A 15308-nucleotide genomic window follows, 5' to 3' on the forward strand; every position below is an offset into this window, starting at 1 on the left:
GTAGGAGTTCCGGTTTGGGCGACAACAAAATGGCAGCGTGAGAACGAGCTGCTCCCGACTAAGTGACGAAAAGGGCCTAAACGAATAATATTACTCGAATTTATTTACTCTGATCGACTTGGAAAAGTCTTGGAAAAGCTAAAGGTAAGAAAACAGTACAGAACATTGAAGGCGCCTCCGAAGCTAATGACGCCGATTCATTAGCTAATCATAGCGAGGAAGATGTGGACATGGAAGTGGATTTGAAGACGATATTAAGAGAAATAAAAGACTTTCGTAAAGACAACAAGAAAGAGTTTCAAGAGCTCAAAGAGGACAACAACAGAGCAAACCAAAGACTTGACGAAACGGAAGAACAGATAACAACAATGGAGGATCGAATGCAGGTTACAGAGGAGGTGATGAAGGAGATGATAAAACTTCACGGCCAACTGGAAGCAAAGCTAATTGACCAGGAAGGAAGTGACAGGCGCAACATAAGAATCTACTCTGTACCCAAAGGATCTGAGAAAAACCACGCATCAATGACGGCTTTTATTGAACAGTTGCTAAGAGAAAATCTGAAACTTCCTACGGACATGAATCTGCAGATTGAGAGAGCCCACAGAGCTCTTACTACTCTTCCACTTTCTGGATCAGCACCACCACGGTCAATCATTGTGAGATTTCTGAACTATAGAACAAAAGAAGAAATCATTAAAACTGCATGGCAAAACAAAGGGTTTGTTTGGAGGGGCAAGCAAATAAACTTCGATCATGATTATGCGTCAGGAGTGTTGAAAACACGAAGAGAATACGCGGAGGTAAAGAAGATCTTAAAAGAAAAGGGGATACGGTTCCAAACCCCCTTCCCTGCCAGAATGAGGGTCTTCTACGAAGACGGTCTGTGCATGTACAATTCTGCTACAGAAGCGACGCGAGATATGGCTGAGAGGGGATTACCTGTTGCCGTAGTTAAGCAGCCGGAGACGTTGATGGAGAAAATCCAGAAGATGACGTGGTCTACGAGCGATCGAAGAGGAAGAAGCAGAAGAGAACGTAGGAGACGAGCAGTTGAGTTGAGAAACTCCAACAATTTAGACGTGAATCCGCGGAGGATGGTTAATCCATTGGTTCGAAAGTTACACTTATTTGAGTGACTATTCCGCCGAGACTCGTAACTGTTTTTTTTTTTTTTTTTCTTCTTCGTTAGGAGAACCAAGACCCGCGCCTTTGATTTTAAAAACTTGAATGTACAATGGGGACTTTTGTTTTTGTTGTGACATTAAAACGTCTGTTAAATCGAGATAATAGGATCGGGAGCACCGCGAAACTCACTAGCCAGAAGAGATGAGTGACTATCACAGTAAGGTGAACTTGGAGGGCCCTCTTGTGGAGAGAGAGACACCCTCCTTAAAACGGATTTTCCCAAACACAGTTAGGGTTATTTTTAGAACCTCACTTATGGAAGTCTTAAAGGTTTGGATTCAGATTCTTAAAATGTTCATGGTACAATATGTTCTTTGTTCTACTTTGCATTGTTTTGTGGCTGATGTTCATTCCAGCCAAGAGGATGTAGCACAAAAAATGGATATTGTAAGAGAAGTGCAGGAATTAAGTGTAATTTTGAGATGGAGACCAATATACAGAGACTGAGAGTTATCTCTTTGAATGTTAATGGTGTATTAAACCCTCAAAAGCAGACAAAAATACTTTCTAGACTAAGAAAAGAAAAGACTCAAGTAGCCCTTATACAAGAGACACATTTAAACGAAACTGAGCATTTGAAACTTAAACAAAGGGGATTTAAATATTTATTTTCAGCATCTTATAAATCTGGTCACAGATGGGGGGTTGCGATTCTCATATCAAATCAAGTAACTTACGAGCATTTGTCTGAAAAGAAAGATAAAGAAGGTAGATTTATCCTCATTAAAGGGAGAATAAATGGGGCTTTAGTAACTATACTCAACATCTATGCCCCTCCGGGTAGTCAATGGTCATTCTTCAGGCAAATATTTAATATGATATCGACAGAATCTGAGGGCATACTTATATGTGGAGGAGATATGAATATTCGCTTGACGAAACTAGACTATTCAGGGAAAAATCCTACACTTCAAAACCGGGTGAGCAAGAAAGTCAATATCATGTTAAGAGAAAATGGTATCATAGATATTTGGAGAAATCTTTATCCAACTGGAAGAGATTATACACATTTCTCAGCTCCCCACTCAACGTACAGTCGAATTGATTACTTCTTTGCTTTTCTTAAAGACAGGCACAGAATCCACTCATGTGACATTGGAACAATTGATATATCAGATCATGCACCAATAGTAATGACAATAAACATTGATGACAGTATAAGATCAACCCTATGGAAGCTGAATTCAAGTATACTAAATAATCCTTTTGTGAAAGAAAATCTTAAATCTGAGATTGAATCATACTTTAAAGAAAATGATAAAAGAGAAGTATCACCAACAATTGTTTGGGATGCCTTTAAAGCAGTCTTAAGGGGGAAAATTATTGCTTATACTGCCTCACTAAAGAAAATGCGACAAGGAAAAATAGGATTTTTGCAAACACAGCTGAAAGAGGCACAACAGGTTCATAGTAGAACAAACGATCCTAGTGAAAAACAGAGAATTCAAAGATTACAGAAAAAGTTAGATGCCATATTAACAGAGGAAATTCAACGTAAGCTAGTATTCCTGAAACAGAATTATTATGAATCTGGAAACAAGTCAATGAGACTCTTAGCATATAAACTGCGAAAACAACAAGCAGATTCAACAGTTTATAAAATAAGAAACCCTCAAACCAAGGTCGTACATTATAAATTGAAAGGAATACAGCAGAGCTTTGAAATCTATTATAGAACTTTATACTCACAACCAACAATGCAAAATGAACAGCATATAGAAAATTTCCTTAACTCTCTAAACTTGCCAGAAGTTACTGAAGAGCAGAATGCTAGTTTAATAAAAGAAATTACAGAAATGGAAATAAATAAATCGATAACAAGACTAAAAGCTAACAAAAGCCCGGGGACAGATGGATACACATCTGAATGGTACAAAAGTTTCCGAGAACAAATAGTCCCAAGACTTCAATCTGCATGTAACTGGGCTCTCCAAAAGGGGGAGATTCCCCCTTCCTGGAGGGAAGCAACAATAACAGTTATTCCTAAAGACGCAAAAGACAAATTAGAGTGTAAAAATTATCGTCCAATTTCAGTTTTAAACATTGACTATAAAATATACACATCGATTTTGGCTAAAAGACTGGAGATTATATTACCTAACCTTATTCAGTTAGACCAAACAGGGTTCATTCGTCAAAGACAGACACAAGATAGCATTAGGCGTACATTACACATCCTATGGCACATAAAGCATCACAAGATAAATTCTATGTTTCTGGGATTAGATGCAGAAAAGGCGTTTGATACAGTTAGATGGCTGTATCTCTATAAGGTATTAGAAAAGTTTGGTTTTCACACCACTATTACTAAAGCCTTCCAGGCACTATACAATAAACCAACAGCAAGAATTAAAGTAAATGGAAATCTTTCACAAGCGTTTACCTCAGAAAGATCATGTAGGCAAGGATGTCCATGTTCCCCTCTTTTGTTTGCTTTATTTTTAGAACCATTAAGACAATATATAAAACAAAATAGAAATATTAAGGGAATAGACATAAATGGAGAATAACAAAAATTATCACTTTTCGCAGATGATATATTAGTTTATTTAGGACAACCAAACCAATCATTAGAAGTCTTGATGGAAACATTAATAGCGTTTGGAGATTTATCAGGCTATAAATTAAATGTACAAAAAACCCAGGTACTAACTTTTAATTACCAACCATCTAGTTATTTGAAGGGAAAATTTAAGTTTAAATGGGGAGAGGAGTGTTTGAAATATTTAGGGGCTCAAATACCCAAAGATATCACACGACTATTTGAAGTAAATTACAAACCACTGTATTCCACAATTAAATCAGACTTGGCTAGATGGAATCTTCTACCATATCTAGGATTATATAGTAGAATTGAATCAGTTAAGATGAATATACTCCCACGTTTTCTATATCTTTTCCAAACACTTCCGATAGAGATAAGTAAACAAAACTTTATTGAATGGGATAGATTGATATCACGATTTATATGGCAAGGGAAAAAAACAAGAATACAATTTAAGACACTACAACTACAGAAAGAAAAGGGTGGCTTTGGCTTGCCATGTTTAGAGGAGTATTATCGTGCAGCTCAATTACGAACTTTATTATGTCTATGTAATCCATATTTTAAAGCCAGATGGTGTGGTACTTTGCAGTTTGAATTTGTTTTTTATATTTTCCATTTTGCATGAGAAGGCTTAAATTATTAAACTATAGAGTGCTAATTACTGTGAAACTGTCTGAAAGGGTTAAACAAAATATTATGTGTAGAGAAAATGCTGCAAATTGCTGAGAACTTCCTGTGCCTGTAAGATAAGAACAGATACTTTCGAAAGTTTGACAGGATGTATGAGTTGACCGGATGTATGAGCCGACAGGATGTCTGAGCGGTGTGTGTGCGTTGGAAAGATACTTCTGCTTTTAGACGCCAACAGCAGAAGATACACGGAAGAGGGATGAACTCATATAAGGGAGTGTTTTCTGAAAGAGAATTCAGAAGAACTCGGAAGGACAGAATTCTTCTCCAGCGCTGTTTTTGCTCTTGATTTCTCCTATTTGCTGAGCTTGAATAAAACTTTTAAATTTTGATAGATTGACACCTGAACCATTTTTGAACACGCAGAGGACTATTTGAAAGTCCAACAATTTGGTGACCTCCGACGTGATGGTAAAAGGAGTTTTTTAGGACAAAGGGAAATATCTGAATTCAACACAAAGAGCCGGCTCATAATCAAAAGGTAAGCAGAAACCTTTTTAATTAAATTCTGCGATTGAATATTCTAAATGAAGTGTTGAATTTGGACTATTTTCTGATGTCGGTGGAGAAATCAACAGTAATTTAATTGAAAAAGTATATCCTGTGGTAGGATAGTGTTGTGAAGTATATCCTGTGGTAGGATCCTAAATTTAGTCGGGGATCTTGCAGAACTCCAGACCTGACGAGGGTGGAGCTGGCGTAAGATCTAAAGACCTACCCGACTGAGGCAGTGAGGGTGCTCACTATAAAAAAAGGTAATTGGAAAAGTGAGGGTGCTCACTATAAAAAAGGTAATTGGAAAAGTGAGGGTGCTCACTATAAAAAAGGTAATTGGAAAAGTGAGGGTGCTCACTATAAAAAGGGAAAAGTGAGGGTGCTCACTATAAAAAGGGAAAAAGTGAGGGTGCTCACTATAAAAAAGGGAATTGAGTGAGGGTGCTCACTATAAAAAAGGTACTTGTTATAGTAGGGGCAGTTTAGGTGCATTAGAGCGTGACTGACGTTAGCGAGGGACAGACTAGGGAGCGCGCAGACCATAAAAGACGTCATGGAGGGTGAATTTGACAGGGAATGTACGGAATATGACTGTCCAACTCTTGGACAACAGTGGGATGAAATGATTGAAATTGTAAAAACCCAAACTGATCCAAAAGATATGAAAACACGCATGCTAGAATTGGAAATTTGTAAACATGAAATGATTGAGCATTTTGGTGATGATTGTATGAAAAAAAAGGGTTCTCTGTTTCAGAAAGTAGGGGTAAAAGAAAAAAGAGCACAGGAAGCGCTTCAGAGACACAGAAAAGAGGAACTGGGTTTATTGCAAAGGCGAACACACGCAACAAGAGAAAAAAAGTTAGATGAAAATCCTATGTCTAATACTGTCACTAATAGAATTTTCAGGGCAACAGTGCTACAAGGAGCACCAGCTGGCGTGACCAAGGCCATGGAACAGTCTCCAGAGGTACCTGGCAGTGATGATGCAAAATGGAAAAGGTACGCAGTACATTTTATTGACAAAGCAGTAGAGAGTAGAGAAAGAAAGAAGTGAGCTGTTGAAGCTGCAGAAGGAGCTTCTGAGACTGCAAGTCGAGGAGAGGAAGTCAGCTAAAGATAGAGAGTCGAAACAGATGCCTCAACAACAGCCTACCTCTGTAAAATACCATGATTGTGTTACACAATACCCCAAACAGGAACAGTGGGGTGGTGGCAGGGGTAGAGGCAGGAGAGGCGGAGGAAGCAGGGGAAATAACTGTTTCACATGTGGGAGAGAGGGACATTGGTCCCCAGACTGCCCAGAGCCCCAAAGAAGGTGTTACATATGTAAGGGAAAGGACCATGTAGCCAGAGACTGCCACCAGCAACGAGAGGCAAACCCATAGCCCACTTCCTGAAACAGACAACCCTATCACGCTTTTTACTGTTGGTAGCTGTCACAGAGCAGATGATGGGACATTGAAGGCAGGATTTGCTGTGGTCGAATTGCAGGGTGACAAATTTGTGACAGTAAAAGCAGAACCCCTAGTGAGGAAACAATCAGCACAGAAAGCAGAACTGTTAGCATTGATCAATGCATTGAGACACTCTGAGGGTAAAACAGCAAATATCTACTCTGATTCTGCATACGCAGTTTCCGCAGCCCATGTGGAGCTGCCTGTGTGGGTCAGATGTGGATTTACAACCTCGTCCGGCCGGCCAATTACTCATGAGAAAGAAGCAAGAGAGCTCTCAGAAGCCACCACGCTACCTAACAAAGTGGCTATTGTTAAGTGCACTGGTCATTCCCAAAGAATTGACCTACCATTGAATGAGGATGCAGATATGGCCATAAACAGAGCCAGATGTGACGTCCCTTCTCCCTGAGTTTTGACATTGCTGCCCCAGAACACAATTTAGTGAATTGGCTAAAATCTGTGCACAGATCAAATTGACATATTACTACAAACAATCAAGAGCAAATGGAGAGAACATCGTTGGACTGCTCCACTTAAGGTAACCGCACACACTTCTCACTGTGTTAGTCTTGCAGGAAAAGGTGATACATGGTACCACCTGAGCCAGTGTTGTCCGGCGGATCCTCCGTCCAGATCCTTGGAGGACACCAGAGTGGACCTTGCTTCACAGGTCCAAGAGAGGGAGGATACAGGTGACACACAAACACATACACACACAGGAAAAGACCCTGACCAGGTATGAGAGAGCTATAGGAAGTGAGACTCAGACTACAAACCACTTAAGGTATAGAAGACCAAATTGAAAGTCCTGCAAAATGAATACAACATAAATTTTCTAATAAAATCAATAACACTAGTATTCAGGAGGGGAAATTTAATAATTAATTGTAAAATAACTAGTGTTTCTCACTGCAGGTATTTATAGGACGCTGTCCCTTTTAGGCCAAATGTATGAACCAAATGTTATCTCTCTCTCTATTAACTGTGTTTTTTTGCAGATGCTGATTCATCATATATTGTGTGTTATATAGAGATGTTAAGTAGATGTTCTGAGCCTAGAAGGAATGTGTAGAAATGTTAACTTAGATGCATTCAGTGTGACTGCCTCGGCTGACATGTTGTGGTCGCCCATTTGCTAAAATTAGGGGGCCGGCTGGGTGTCTTTCCCCACAGGGGTTTTCGGCCCAGTCCTGTCTGAGCACACTGGTAATATAGGGAATTTTACCTTTTGAATTTTACATGCATGCAATGTTGACTAGAGTAGAATGTTGATATATACCAGTAAGTAAGGCAATGCCGTGATTCAAAATATACTTATTCATTGCTTCTCTCTGTTTGACTGCAATAGGACAGTTTGTTTGTCACATGCTGGCCTCCACCATGGCTAAAGCTGTAAATGTAGTGAAAATGAAGACAATTTTTATATTTACAGTCAATCGGATGTAAGACTACTTTTACTACAGTTTAAAATTTAAAAACTGATCTCCACATGATGATTTACACCCATATTTTATTGTCAGTAGGAAGTCTCAATGGCTCTCATGGTTCTTGAATGCACCTTTCCTAAACTGCAAGAAAACACCAAATTCTGTAAGAACACTGTTTGGGATATCCAATGGGAAAGAGCGGTTACCAGTGTTAATGAGGTGATTTCTCGATGACGGGTAAGATCCTCTTTTGGCCAAGCGGAGGGCAACCTAAGGCAGGGATTCACCGCCACTGGGCACCTGCCCGAGATGGGAGGTGTTATATGTGAGACTGTTGTGGAGTTGAGCAGATGCTTAATAGGCCTAAAGCATCAGGGGAACTGTACGAAGTTACAGCAGGCAGTCTGCCTTTAAAAATATGAGCTCCTCCTGAACTAATCACCAGCACCCGCATTCCTTGATGGCTTGCTTTTGATTGCGACCAGGGTCCACAATTTGATGCAATTGTGCCAGGGATCACCGCCCAACAGTATCCATGATTTTTTAAAGGTTACATCCTTTGGGAAGTGATGGAAGCTTACGGTGGAGTTGAACTTCCCTGACATTGTGCATTGCGGTACACAGCGGAATTCACTGTTTGGATTCTCCCGCTTCTGGTACTTAATTTTTTTTTTTTTTTGACAAAGACATTTTTCCTTCACTAACATTCAGATATTATAATCTAATGAAAACGTAAACAATAAGCAATTTTATAGATAAATATACATTTAGTTTTATTTTTCTGTATATTTATGTATTTTCATTAACATTTATTTCCACGTGCATTTATTTAGAAATGTATTTAATTTCAAATGTATTCATTCTTTTGAAGTCAGCAAGGGAAAATCTTTGAGACCAGAATAACACCTTGTGTGTGACCAACCAAAAAGAGCAAGAAGGACTGAATGCATTGAACCCAAACTGTTCTTCCAGTGGACAATTGCTTTTTTGGTAGCCAGTATTTTAGTTCATTATAGTTCATGATAAACTAAAATATTCGAGAAGTAGAATCACATGCCCATGCAAGAAAAGGGAATCATTTCAGGGAACATTTTACTTTGCAAGTCTTCCGCCGCAATGCAAATGTTCATTTTAGCGAACCATTCCTTTGGTTGAAAGAACTGTTGTGTAACATTACATTTTGCTACATAAAACACATTAATTTTAATTTTAGTGTCTAAGCCACATCTAGGGGTGTGTCATTATCGTACTGAGTGTAAACTATCATTTTAATTCGGATTATTAAATGAATGTCACCTTATTGATAGCTTTCAGTCTTGTGACTGGCTCAAAGACCTGGAGGGCAAATCGTCCAAACTGCAGCACAAGGCTGTCAATTTTCCATCTGTTTCACAGCCACAGATTGCCTCTCAAAACAATAAAACAAAGGTAATCATTATGCAGTGTGACAAAATGTTGTAAAAACGCTTAAGTGCATTAGTATATTTAAAACAGATATATTAAAATGTCAAATTTAGTAATTCTATATTAATTATGCAGTTAACATAGGCAAGTAGATGAGGTCAGAATATGAACTCAATCCACTTAATGGTTTAGTGATTTCCTTATAATGGTTTTCTATAGGAAACCATTTAATGTGACTTTGCACAACTTTGCACGTTGCGTTTATATTCTGGGATCTTCTGCTTGCCTGTACAAAATATACATAATCAATAAGGTGTTTACTGAATCTAACATAAAATATCTGCATTTTACCACATTACTACTTATTGCAAATGGTGTAAAAATACCTGGCAATCAGTGGAGAAAAATTAAATTTGAAAAGGGAGACAAAAAAAACCTTGATCACATCTAAGAGTGCTTTCACACCTGCAGATCGATTTCTCTGTTCTGAAACAGGGATTCAAATAATTACAATGTTGCATATTATTCCTGGTGCAGTTCACACAGCAAAGTTTCTAATTAGACCAAATGTGTTAATACAAGTCACAAGAGAGTAACTGTCCTCTCATTGGTCAAAGTTCCACAGGTTATTTTCAGGGATTCTGCTCACCTGTTATCTGTCCGGATTGAACAACAAAAGCTTTGCAGGTTTTTTGTTGCATTTCTTTGTAGCTGTCAACATTTTAATTTATAATTTTAAGCAGGAGTCCAGGATTCGTAGGGAAAACATAAAAAAAAATGCACCTACTACAAAGAGAGCTATAAGACAGCATTATAAGATGAAAGGGCACGCTTTGATTTTAAATAGTAGAGACGTGCCCACACACAGACTTTCACAGGTTAATTATAAGAGCTATTGGCTAAACAACAAAGCTACTGCTTTTCCTGGAACTGTAATTACCCATTATGCATTGTGATATAGTTTTTCAATCGAGCTGAGACCACCTCGTTCAGATGATCTCTGATCTATAATTTTGGCAAAGTTCCGAGCACAATTGCCATATTCACATGTGCCCAAACGAACCAAGCTAAGGGGGGAAAAGCACCAGGTTCCAAAACAAAATGCCAGGTTTGAAAGCACCCTAAAATACTATGGTATATGCTTCAACATCTACATCACTGGAACTAACATTCGACAATCGACTTTTGTAGTGATGACAGCTGCAATTAAATGTTGGTGGGTGGAGTTTGTTTTAAGAAATTAATACAGGTTTGGGACAACATGAGAGAATAAATAATAGGATCATCTGAGATGCGACTAGCCTCGTCTGAAATTTAGGCAAGAGTAGGCGGCTGCAGTGAAATGAATGCAGTAAAGAAACAATTTGAAAATGTAATTCATTGTTTTATTGTTGGGTGGCATAATACATTTGAATCCTGATCTTAATATGGGAAAGCACTATTTCCCAACCCATTAAAGCCAACCCACCAAAATGCAGATGGATTTCAGCAGTGGGTTATTATAAGAGTAAACAGCTATAGACCAATGGTGGAGGCAGAAATTACAGGTAAGCCTCAAAAAGAGTGGGTGGGCCTGAATAATTCACATCACCTATCTCTATAATAATAATAATAGTTCCTGAAGTTTGGGAGAGATTATGGGAAGATTGAGACAATTGTGTTTATGTGAACTGTGCATTTTTTGACAGTTTTAACTAGTGGTGGGCCGTTATCGGCGTTAAAGTGCTGCGTTAACGTCAGACTCATATCGCGCGATAAAAAAAATATCGCCGTTAATCTATTCTTAAAGTTGGGTTGGGAGCTGGGTCTAAACTACGTAAGATATGATGACTTTCACTTTGATATTTTAGCGCGGATGACGTATATGTAGTTGAATTGCACTGTAGGGGGCGAGAACAAGTCTTCAACTTCTGTGAAATGACCACAAATGAGACGCGCAGACATGGATGCAGTTAAGAAGCCGCTTCAGGGCAGGTGCGTGCGTTGCTAGACCCTTTTTACTGGGGCACGTGCCCCAGTGAAAATCTGCTGTGCCCCAGTAAAATCTCAAATTTGAGTTATAATTTACTTTGATAATCCCGAAATAAAGACATTTAACTATATGCAACAACTGAATTGACGCTTCTAAAAGCAACGCAGTTTATTGGAAGACTATGCACGCAGATAGGCTATCCATAACCGCGCGCCTGTGTTTTTTACTTGAACGTGCACGTCGTACAGCCTTTTGCGCAGAAGTACTTGGTTACACAAGTTTGTATAGTTAATTGTGTTGTAAATGCAATTGTCAAGCAGTTTGTAATGCATTTTTTGGAAGCAGGAGATGAGCACCTGGTCTAACGCGCCACCTGGCTTGAGAAACCGGTTCTCAAAGACTTACTTTTAGTCATTATTTGGGTAGCACACATATTCTGAATGCCTTCAGCAGAATTCAAATTAGCCATTTTAATCTAGATTAATCTAGATTCATTTAAAGATTTAATCTAGATTAATCTAGATTAAAAAAATTAATCTATGCCCACCACTAGTTTTAACACAATTGACACTAAGTGTAGTTTAGTACCCCCAATAGGATGTACATGCTTGAGAAGCCGTAGCCTGTATCAAAAAGTTTAAACTGGCAGTCGGTGGCGATAACCTTGTGTGCAGCTTGTCAACATGCAATGCATTTGTGCTTCGGGTGTCCTGTGTTCGAGTCGCGGCATGGGGATGTTTCCTGATCCAACCATCCCCTCTCTTCAACATCACTTAATGTCTGACTACTGTCTTTTCAAAAAAAAGGAAAAAAAGCCTAAAAAGTTTATACTGGCAAAGCACATAGCTTTTAAGTGCACATTGTGAGCAAATAATTTGAAGCAGCCATTATGAACAGCTGATTTGTACAGAGCCATCAGATGACCAAACCACATTGGGACAATTTGCGTTTACAATGTACAATGTGTTTTTTAGCGAACCGTACCTTTAGCCGAAAGACCACCTCTTGGTTTGGTCTCGGTTCAGAGTGTCTGAAATCGAGGAGTATGGACAAATAGTGAAAGGTCCCCTTTATTGCAGAAAGACATGCCTACATTATTATGATACAATTCCATACACATTTCATATTTAGGCTAAAATACCAGGGAGCAGTTAGTGTTCCTACAGCGAATCAATGGAAAAGCCTTCAAACTGGATCATTCATGGCCCTAGTGTGAATTTTCATATGGACTTTAGGTTTCCATGTTTTTTTAAACTTTCACCACAATTAGGGCAGGTTTATGGGCTCTCTTCAGTGTGAGTCATCATGTGCCTGTTAAGGCTTACTCTATGATTGAAACTTCTTCCACATTGATGACAGATGAAGGGATTTTCTCCAATATGAGTTCTCATGTGGACTACAAGGTTTCCAGACTGACAGAAACATTTTCCACACTGGCTGCAGGTGTGGGGCTTTTCTCCAGTGTGAATTCTCATGTGCCTTTTAAGATATACTTTACAAGTGAAGCTTTTTCTACACTGTTGGCAGGAAAAGGGCTTCTCCCCAGTGTGAATTCCCACGTGCCATTCAAGAGCTGTTTTACGACTGAAACTTTTTCCACATCGTTGGCAGATAAAGGGACACTCTCCTGTGTGAATTCTCATGTGCTCTTCAAGACCTGCATTACGAGTGAAACTTTTTCCACACTGTTGGCAGGTGAAAGGCTTTTTTCCAGTGTGAATGCTCATGTGGCCTACAAAATCTCTTTTACAAGTGTAACTTTTTCCACATTGTTGGCAGGTAAAGGGACACTCTCCTGTGTGAATTCTCATGTGCTCTTTAAGACCTCTTTCACGAGTGAAACTTTTTCCACAGTGTTGGCAGGTGAAAGGCTTTTTTCCAGTGTGAATGCTCATGTGGCTTATAAAATATCTTTTACGAGTGAATCTTTTTCCACATCGTTTGCAGGTAAAGGGACACTCTTCTGTGTGAATTCTCGTGTGCTCTTTAAGACCTGTATTACGAGTGAAACTTTTTCCACACTGTTGGCAGGTGAAAGGTTTTTTTCCAGTGTGAATGCTCATGTGGCTTACAAAATCTCTTTTACGAATGAATCTTTTTCCACATCGTTGACAGGTAAAGGGACACTCTTCTGTGTGAATTCTCATGTGCTCTTTAAGACCTCTTCTAGTGAAACTTTTTCCACACTGTTGGCAGGTAAAAGGTTTTTTTCCAGTGTGAATACTCATGTGGACTTTAAGGTTTCCTTGTTCACTGAAACTCTGAAGATTCTCATATCGATCTCCCTCTTTAATCTCATTAAGTACTTCCTCCTCTTTCTGCGCCATTAGGTCTAAGGTGAAAAACAAACAAATACAAGTTTAAAACAGCAGTTTAGTTTAATGGCACAAGACAACAGATATCAATATATTAAGGGAATGTTTATAGGACACATTTTTCACTAAAAACTAAATTTTTCAAGAGTTCTCCAAGTAGGAATAACTTCAGTTCAGGAGCAATGAACATGATGAAAGGTTCAGGCATGCTGAAAGGTTGGGTAGAAGAGAAATGTCTTCATGATTGGTGGACAAAGCTGTCTGTCAGGATGTGTGGGTGTGGTTAGGAGTAGTTGCTGTTGTACCCATTTACTTTTTGGCATGCCCATTGCTCCAGACTGCAGCCATCCCTGTCTCTGAGTTTTGGCTGTTCATTTCCACGACAACCTGATTTTGGAGTCTGAAAACACAAGCTTTTGAAAACAGGTTTTAAACCAGGGGTGTTGAACTCATTTCCTGGAGGCCCGCAACACTGCAGTGTTGCTCCAACACACATACTATGCAGTTTTCAATTAAGCCTGAAGGACTTGGATCAGGTGTGTTTAATTAAGATTGCATCTAAACTTTGCAGGGTTGTGGCCCTCCAGTACTGGAGTTTAAAACCCCTGTTTTAAGGGGGTCCTATTATGCTTTTTCACTTTTTGAAAAATCTCCTTTCAGGAACTACAACGAACGGCTCCTTTGGACTACAGCATTTGTTTTCCAGATACTAAGATGTCAGATGTAAGATCCCACCTACAGAAATTAAATTCGTATTAGGGACAGCCGCTTCTGGAATGCTTCAGTGAGCTGCAGGGCCCCTTATATTAACGTGAGCTTTGACCAAAGTGTCCGCGAACTGCTCCAGTAGCCGTGTTGGTGCCGCGCCATTGACAGAGGGTCCAAACACAGGCTGAGCCACGGTTGATGTAACACAAGTGACAAGCATGTTTTGGATTTGAATAGGGGTGTGACGAGACACTTGTTTCACGATCATTCCACATTCTTTTCACATTCACACATACATTTTATATTGCTTTTTTGTAGTTTTTCTTTATTTCACATAACTTTTCTTTAATCTTTTAGTGACTTATTGTACTCATTTGTTGCAGACTTTGCATTCTTTAAGACTGTTTTGGAAGGAGTGTATTTGTGGGCTGAGCCAGAGTGGTTAATTTTACATGAGAGTAGAGCGCAAACAGTTCTGTTGTCAAACAAAACGCGTGACTCTCCCCCACCCTGCTCTTCTTCAAAAAAATTTTATTTCTTGTCCCATTGATCGCTGTATTTTCATGAGCGTTTTTGGTTTTTTGGCTGGAGTGCCTTCCTTCTCTGTCCATCATCTGTCTGTTTTTTTCTTTTTTTCCCGCGTCGTCACTCATCATCTGACCTCACACACTAACGTTTTTTTTTTTTTTTTAATAACGAAGGTTGAAATAAGAGAGATTTATGGGAAAATGAAATGATTGAAATTTTTGAATGAAATGAAAGGTTTTAATCCACTTTGAATGTTGACTACTGTATTGTTCATACAGTGTAGATAGCTTCACTAGCCTTATGCTGGAGCTGGTTTCAGACATGTAAATAATTAAATACATTAGCACAATAATGATAATATCATTATTAGCAGGCTGACGATAGGCCCAACAATACCGTAGGGTATTATTTCTCACCCTTCATGCATCTTAGGTGTATATGACTTCCTAATTTCAGACAAATGCAATCGGAGTTATATTAAAAATAATCCTGGCACTCCCAATATTTACAATGGCACAGACTGAATGGCATGCCGCATAGTTGCCGAGTGTTTCTCTCCATCAGTCCAAAACA

General features: G+C 39.0%; 1 protein-coding gene across 1 annotated transcript in view; it reads right to left on the reverse strand.

Annotated features, from left to right (window-relative positions):
* Positions 1-12146: 12146 nt before the first annotated feature.
* The window catches only part of LOC141325730 (uncharacterized), a 430496-nt gene continuing 427334 nt past the window's right edge, over positions 12147-15308 (reverse strand). The window contains exon 4 of the mRNA XM_073834474.1: positions 12147-13412. Within this exon, the coding sequence (XP_073690575.1) occupies positions 12462-13412 (951 nt within the window). The 3' untranslated portion in view covers positions 12147-12461. The remainder of the gene's footprint in view (positions 13413-15308) is intronic.

The sequence above is a fragment of the Garra rufa genome, chromosome 2, assembly GCF_049309525.1.
Source record: "Garra rufa chromosome 2, GarRuf1.0, whole genome shotgun sequence".
NCBI lineage: Eukaryota > Metazoa > Chordata > Actinopteri > Cypriniformes > Cyprinidae > Garra > Garra rufa.